The sequence below is a fragment of the Drosophila rhopaloa genome, unplaced genomic scaffold (assembly GCF_018152115.1).
Source record: "Drosophila rhopaloa isolate 14029-0021.01 unplaced genomic scaffold, ASM1815211v1 contig_163, whole genome shotgun sequence".
In the NCBI taxonomy this organism is placed as follows: Eukaryota; Metazoa; Arthropoda; class Insecta; order Diptera; family Drosophilidae; genus Drosophila; species Drosophila rhopaloa.
Window position 1 is genome coordinate 4,096,482 of NW_025335043.1, and position 8,389 is coordinate 4,104,870.

At 40.1% G+C, this 8,389-nt stretch overlaps 2 protein-coding genes across 2 annotated transcripts; both read left to right on the forward strand.

Annotated features, from left to right (window-relative positions):
- Nucleotides 1-4,051: 4,051 nt before the first annotated feature.
- LOC108041452 (fumarylacetoacetate hydrolase domain-containing protein 2A) lies at nt 4,052-5,215 on the forward strand. The gene has a single exon (XM_044457958.1). The coding sequence runs from the start codon at nt 4,182-4,184 to the stop codon at nt 5,211-5,213; it is 1,032 nt and encodes a 343-aa protein (XP_044313893.1). The 5' UTR covers nt 4,052-4,181; the 3' UTR covers nt 5,214-5,215.
- A 2,005-nt stretch (nt 5,216-7,220) lies between these two features.
- Nucleotides 7,221-8,146, forward strand: LOC108041453 (ATP synthase subunit b, mitochondrial). Its single transcript, XM_017119381.1, has 3 exons — nt 7,221-7,317; nt 7,434-7,762; nt 7,959-8,146. Exons 1-3 carry the CDS (start codon nt 7,302-7,304, stop codon nt 8,064-8,066), a joined length of 453 nt encoding a protein of 150 aa, XP_016974870.1. The 5' UTR covers nt 7,221-7,301; the 3' UTR covers nt 8,067-8,146.
- The last annotated feature ends 243 nt before the right edge of the window (nt 8,147-8,389 follow it).

An 8,389-nucleotide genomic window follows, 5' to 3' on the forward strand; every position in this document is an offset into this window, starting at 1 on the left:
ATACTCAACATACCCGACTTCCTTGCAGGGTTATATGCAAAACGCTGCAAAGAGCGAGAGCGGCCAACAAGAAATGTTGCAGCAACATTTGGCAGCAAGTGGCGGGCGAGTCGAGGAAATAATAATTTATGCATGCGTTGTGGTAGCTCGATGGCGATGTTGGCAGGGGATGGTGGGGGTTTTACGAGGGGCAGCGGGGATTGCACCCCAGAAACCGCAGAATATTTCGCCTTGTTGTTGCAGTTGTTGGCTGCGCGCAAAAAGTGAATCTGAGCTGCAGGCGCTGCTGCTTTAGCTGCAACCGGAAAACGGAAATTGTGGCCAGTTTCCCTCTCCCCTTCGAATGCATCCTCAATCCAGAAAACCACATAGCTCCCACTGCTCTCGAGCGCTCAAGGATTTATGATCGGGCCGCCGTTTAAGTCGCGCCAATCTGCCGACACTTCCTTCATTTTAATACTCTCCCTAGCTGGCGGTTTTTGTCGCATGCGAATCGCCCCCGAAAAATAACAATTTGCAATTAAATGCTTTCTATTTGCAAATTTGCCAGGCCTTTGTGACCATAAAAAGCAGTCACAAATGGGGCCAACTGATGCTAAGTCGAATAAATGCGGTTCTGCAGAACACAGAGTTCGGTTGTATCGAACGAATTTTTTGTGATTCAGTGTTTTGAGAAGCTCCAATTAAGCAGTTTTTAAAAAAACCATTGAAAAACGAGGACGGAAGCTAACTTCGGCAAGCCGAAGTTTTAATACCCTTGCAGACTTAGCCGCAATTGCTAAAATTGAAAAAGTAGCGAAAAGAATAACAAATGTGTAAAATAATAAGCCCGAAGTCTTCTTAATAAAAAACATCAAATTTTGACCGATTTCACCCTATTGTTCCTATGGGAGCTATAGGATATACACGTCCGATCAGCACGAGCTTTTACCTTGATGAAGGAATGCCTAAAAAAATACGATTTGAAAAAATTTATGGTAATAGCTTTTACACTGCGCGAAATATGCTGAAAAACATCAAATTTGGACCGATTTTACCCTATTGTTCCTATGGGAGCTATAGGATATAGACGTCCGATCGGCACGCGCTTTTACCCTGATCAAGGTATGCATAAAAAAATAAGATTTGGAAAGATTTATGTCAATAGCTTTTAAACTGCGCGAAATATCCTAAAAATCATTAAATTTTAACCGATTTTACCCTATTGTTCCTATGGGAGCTATAGGATATAGACGTCCGATCGCCACGCGCTTTTACCCTGATCAAGGTATGCATAAAAAAATACGATTTGTAAAGATTAATGTCAATAGCTTTTACACTGCGCGAAATATCATAAATTCTTGCAAGATATATCCAATTGTTCCTATGGGAGCTATAGGATATAGACGTCCGATCGGGGCGATTTTCAAACTTGATCTGCGTACATATGTTTTAGGACGATTGTGAAAGTTTCAGATCGCTAGCTTTTAAACTGAGCTCGCAAACGGTATTGAAACAGACGGACAGACGGACAGACGGACAGACGGACAGACGGACATGGCTATATCGACTCCCCTATTGATCCTGATCAAGAATATATATACTTTATGGGGTCGGAAACGTCTCCTTCACTGCGTTACAAACTTCTGACCAAAATTATAATACCCTCTGCAAGGGTATAATAATTATTTGTAAAATTTATTTAAGATTTAAATATAAATTTCTTAGTTGAGTAGGTAATTAAAAGGTCCAAATTATTAAATCTGTAAAGCAAAATCAAATATTATATTGGGATGTGGTTCCCCTTACCAACCCCTTTATTTTTTTTATGCTTGTGCAATACATATTTTTTGACAGCCGGAAAAACTGTACCCCCATGATCGAAAATTTAGAGCCCGCACAAAGCAATTGCCAAAAAAAGAAAACGCTTCGGAAATTACAGAAAAATTGGAAACGAAAATCAAGCATATGAATTTAATTGCCTAAACAATTCTAATCAAGCTGTGCGGCCATCAAAGCCATCAAAAGGACACAAAAGGACGAAAATTGATGATTGCATTTAATAAAAATATAATGTTGCCGCAATCGAACCGAACGTTGAACCACAAATAACCACCACCGATCTGGCCAAAAAACATAGAGAAAATGTATGGGAGGAAATGGCAAACGAATGGACATCAAAATGGAATCAAATCGAGGCACAAAATGAATGCGAAACGCAAAATTCACGACGACAATGCGAACTTAATTTCTGTCATAGAAAGCATGAAAAGGAGCAGCAGTTAGAGTGGCAGGAAAATTGACATATTGACAGCCAGACAAAAGGTCCACCCCAAAAAGAGGTGGCTGGGGGAGGGGGGCGGAGGTGGAGATCGGGAAGGCCGTGATGCCGCAGTGCAGTTTGATGGCGGCGTCAAAAATAAACAAACATTGCGACAGCAATAAAATATCAAAACAAGCCAAACGCAGTGGGATTGGAGGTGGGCGGGGGCGGTACGAATGCGGCTTAATTGAGGCAACAGAAGGCCGTAGAAAAATCCAATCAAAACGCAATGAAAACAAGGATCAAGGAGGGGGCACAACCTCCCATTGTCCCGGGCAGCTGTAAACCTCAACTCGGTGTGTTGATGTTATCCTGGCAAATAATCAAACTCGCATACACTCACACAAAAACACAACCAAACAAGCCCACAAGGACCTTGTCAAGTAGACATGTAAGCGATACAGATGGAGATACTAGCCTCGATATAGACCAGGACAATTGCGGCACACGAATCCTGACAGAATCCTCTCAAGGCTGCTGTGAATTCCCAGTTCCACTTTCAGTTGCAGTTGCATTTGCCATCTAGTCAACCAAATTCAGTGGAGCGTGTGGCAGCCACCCCTGATGAAAGTACCCCTGACCTAATCCAATTTCAGGCACAACAGATAAGTCCTGTTTTTGTTTTCGCTTACCTCTGCTTTGAAACGGTGCCGTGATTAAAGCCGAGAAAAGAAAACACACACAGCCGATAAGTATTTATTTAAATTGAATTTTCCACTTAGGACTAGTATTTGCCGATCTAGATTGGAGATGAGGTTGTTCATCGCAAAAAGATAATGGTTAACCATTGCTTTGGTTAGGATTAGGTATTACTCAAGATCTAAAGATAAATATTCCATTGAATTTAAAACTCATTTTCAATATTTTAGGGGTACTTTTGGTAAAGAATTTTCCTTTAAATTAATAGAACTTTTAAAAAATAAAATTTTCTGACTAAATTATAGATTCAAAACATTTTGTTGTATATTATTTATCCGATTTGTCTTATACCTTTAAAGTATATTTTAAAGAAGGTTTCATTTGGAGGTACACAAACCACTAAGACCCCCACAAAGCCCTTAAGCTATTAATAAACACATCTTCCCCCTTTCCGTATCCAAGAATAATGCCTTTCTCCTCTCAACTAATTTTATGGTTCGCCCATCAAGCAAATCCATGAACACCCCGAACTGAACTACACCAGGCCAATCAAACCTCATGACCTCCGCCTTCCATGAAAGCCGCCAAATGTTTGGCGTATAAAAACAAATAAGACAAAGCACACATAAACCACGCCCCCGACGCCCCCAAGATGATCAACACAGGGAAATTTGTTAGCGTGTTATGTAAATTGCACACAAGAGGAAAAACAGGCCTGGATGGATACATTATGTAAATAAAAGAAATAATAAGCTCACACGAATCTAGAGACAAAGGCCAAAGCGAATTGCGAGCATGTATGTTTATTATTTTCATGATGCGTTGATGACATTTGTAGTAGGGGTCCTCTTTCTGTCAGGATGTGTCGATAGAAAGTGACATTTTTATTCATGCAACATTTATACTTACATTGTTAAATTTAATTCTTTAATAACAAGATGAAATTAACTCTTCATTACGTTTAAATTCTTAAAAAATTATTTTTACTTCTCTCCATATTTAATTTATTTTAATTAAAAATTATTTAATGTAAAGATTATTCCATAATGATAAGTAGGCTGCTCCCAGATGAAAGAAAACTTCAAATACGTTCAAAATTCAATACACCAGTCACACATTAATGTTTTATACAGGAATTAATAAAATACGAATTTTATATCTCAAAATTATTAAATAAAGGGCTTTGCTCAAAATTATACTAATAGCTTGTAAAATCAACTAGAGGAGATTCCACCAGATAATGAGTGCTGTGATGCACATCCTTCGCACTTACTTCCCCAAGTGGTGTCTTCCACGGCCAGATCGTCAGTCGCAGAAGCACCTGCAGCACCACATTTTCCGGCAGCTACAGACGAACCACCCAACCACCGCACTGGTGGAGATCAAGCCATCAACTGAACAGGTGTTTCCGAAATGCAGATTTATGCAGTATCGCCGAGCCAACGAACACCTCAAGCGATTGGGCATGGTTTCCGAGGATGGCAACAAGATGGTGGAGTTGTCTAGCATCACCTGTGCCGCTCCCAACATGATGGACTTCATCCATCAAAAGTACAGCATGGACAATCTGCAGGACAGTGTTGAATTCATGACGATCGAGGATGTGGAAGATGTGGATCTAAGTCTGCTGCCACCCATCGATTCTCCTGGAAAGATCATCGGCATCGACTGCAACTATGTGGACAACTGCGACGAGCAGCACATCTCTATCCCAAGGGAACCGTCTTTCCATGTCAAGTTCGCCACCTCCATTACTGGAGCTCTGGACAACATCAAGGCGCACAGTTTGGCCAAGCACATCGACTACGGCTGCCAATTGGCAGTGGTAATGGGCAAAAAGTGCCGGGAAGTGACGCCCAAGGAGGCGCTGAATCATGTCTTTGGTTTCATGGTCGTCCAGGACATTGTGGCCCGGGACTGGAACGCCCTGCTTGGGGGTCACTCAATGGATACCTTCCTACCCTTGGGTCCCACGATTGTGCACAGGTGTCATGTGCCCGACGTAAACAACCTGTGGATCAAGACGTTCATCAATGGAGAGGAACGGCAGTCGGGCAACACCCGAAACATGATATTCAAGGTCGACTTCCTTATTCACCGCCTATCCCAGTACCTAACTCTCTGTCCGGGCGACATCATACTCACGGGAACACCTGCTGGAGCGGGTGCCTATCGCCAACCGTCGTGCTTTCTCAAGCCCGGCGATCTCATCGAGAGCGAGATTCAAAATTTGGGCAGAATGTGCAATAAAGTCGTAAATCCCTATTCCTAAAATCAGGATTTTAATTCATTTGCAGGGGGTGTTATAATTTAGGTAAGAAGCTTTCAACACAGTGAGGCTAACAACTTTTAACTTAAATTGTTGCAGTTACGAAAATAGCTTACATAGGAAAAATCAAAAAGGTTTTCTATAAATTGACATTACATTATTTTTAAGCACATAAATCCATAGTTGCCATAGTTTTAAGTAAATTTGGCTTGCCGAAATTAGCTTCCTTTTTTGTTCTGTGTAAAAGCACATTAAAAAATAAAATCAAAACAAGAAAAATCAAATTTTGTAAGTTTATATTAAAGATGCAAATGATAAGTCAGAACTTCGCAGTACATATGTCTTCAAAGAGTGAAATCAGAAAACTTCCCATGAAAATCACACATGGCCCCGAATTTGCCACAAATTCCGTCATCCCCATTATTGGCCAATAAATTTGTGGGGATGTCAAACCAAGCAAAAAGGCAGATAACCATGTCACAAGGAGAAGCTTCTGTTGGGATCCTAATATGCAACGCGGAAGTGAATGGGAGCGGGAGAATCATTTTGTAATATAATTTGTTTTGCTCGATGGCTGGCAGGAAAGGGGCGGCCACAAAGATTGGTGGGTGATGGCTACACTTTTATGATACGCCCAGGCATAATCAACATTATCCTCAGAGAGTCACAAGCCGCAAACAAGGCGCCTACAAAAGGCGGCAGGAGGACTTCCCGCTGCGAAAGCCACGGCGCATTATCATCTCATTGCACAGGACTTAATCCTGCGGCAAGTTATTAAAGCGTAACGCGTTTCGTTCTTGTCCTTTTGCCAGAGTCCCGCTCCTGCTCCCCAGATCCTTGGATCCTGCCCCCTTTTATTGTTCGCGCTGCGCTTAACTTGTTTCGCATTGAAACAGGACCAAGAGAATGGAATTCTGCGGGGGAAAGGAGGGAGACTGGGTCGGTAGGCGATGCCGCCTTAATGCTAAATGATCCAATATCCTGTTTCCTGCATTTGTGCTCTGCAGCAGCGTTAAAAGGTCCTTTGTGGCCTCCGCCCAGCCTCCGTTCGCCATTATTTGCCTTGGCCAACTTAAAGATGTTTTCCTTCTGAGCCAACTTCTCCCACTCCCTCAGCCCCTCCCCTCTCCCCTCTCTTAATTATTTGCTTAGCAAAAAGGAAGATGGAATCGGCGGAAAAAGTAGCGGGAAGTGGGTTCACATAATTTTGTATCTTTTCTTTGCGCACGGCAACTTAAATAGCAGAATGTAAAGTTTTTAATTATGCAACTCAACGCTGACGTTGTCGCATTGTGTGCCAAGTGGGCCTCCAATCTCTTTCCCGTTCACTCCAACTAGTGAGCTGCCCAAAAACTTAAAATACACATAATTAGCCATAGTACTGAGCATAGTTTTATTTTCTGACCGTTTGCTTAGCGACAAAAATTCGCCACCCTCTCGTTCATTGTGTGGCGTGTGTATCTTTGGGATATCTTTTTGGCTTAGCTCGCTTTCCCTTCATTTTTGGGCCAAAAAATAGGCCAGTTTCCTTCCGAAAGTTTGTGTTTAGCTTGGCATGGAAAACGGCGTTAACAAAGAACTCGACTAATTAAAGGAAAATATGAATTGTTTTATAGAAATTAAAAAATGTGAGTACCTAAAAAAAGATCGGGCATCATTAAATATATTTTTTTAACTCTCTCGGATAAATTTGTATCATTGATAAAAAATTTTCATTTCGCCAAAACATATTTAATAAGATATTAGCATTTCTATTTGAATTTGGTAAAACAAAAATATCACTAGAAAATAAAAATAGTATTTAATTTGAATAAATTTGGATTATGAAATAAGAATATTTACTCCTTTCCCTAAATTAGTTATTATATTGTAAAAAAATAAAAAAAAATAAATAAGAATATATTGGTAAATGTAAACTTGCTTAAAGGTACTCAAAAATGTTTTCATTTTGGATTATTCTAAAAGTATTTGTACAACTGGCAATCCTTTCATTAACAATCATTTTCATAGCTATTATTCTACATTTATACAATACTATACCAACAATTCAGAGCAGTTTACTAAACAAATTCGTAGAAAAATTCCTGGAAAATGTTCACAAGATCAGGTAAAGTAAAAACAGTGTAAAGTCAATGGAGACAAACTAGTGAATTCTTGAAAAATAATATTCTGCGAATGAATGCCAAACATGATAAAGTTTGTATAAGGTTATTGCTTTTGCAGCACTTCGTCCTTTGACCTTTGCCGCTTTTCGTTCGGTGGCCAACCATTCCGCTGGAGGAGCCATTAAACTTCCAGGGCGTAGACATCCCGGCAAGGCATTTTTGAGCCTCCGGCCCGAGGACTGGGTCAAAGGACCCATTGGCGTCGGCCTGTTGGCCTATCTGTGCTCCGAGGACTTCTGCGCCATGAGGCACGAGCACAGTGGCCTGACTCTTGGCATCATGGAGGACGAGTACTACAGCAGTGGACTGACCCTCGGAATCATAGCCGTCCTTACTATAATGAAACTAATCCCAGTGATCGCCAAGTGGAGTGATGGCGAGATCAAAGTGAGTCCAACTAAGCTGTTCCAATAATGAAATAAGCATCCTTAAAATATTAAAATAATCGATACTGGTTTTAAATGCCTGATAATTTATAAAACCGTTTTATACATCCAAAACAGATCTCAGCTTTTAAATTTAAAGCCAACTTAAAACGAGTCAAATTTAATAATCTATAGTTGTTATCGTATATTTATCATAGAAAATCGACTCCGGCGTGCCTACGTTTAAGGTCCTGTCCATCTCACCCCCGCAAGAGAAGGAAGGACTTAACCAGGATAATGCCAATCGGAGCGAAAAGTCAAAATAATCGACTCAATTTTTATATATTTTATTGAATAAGATAAAACCCAAATGAAAATTTGTTAAATATATCATCAAAATGTCCCTGTGTAAGAATTGTATTTTTTAAATTTGACTAGATCTAGAATAAAGGAAGAAAGTAGATCGTGTTATTGGGCTTAAGGATGGTTTAAAACTTATTGATAAGTTTTCTTAAAATTAAAGTGTAGTGTACCTTACTTTTTTTAAGCCTCTTATATATGAATTATATAATATGATTTATATCAATATCCAGCCCGCAAGAATTTTATTAACATTACTGAATCAAAAATAAAGATTTAACTTACATTT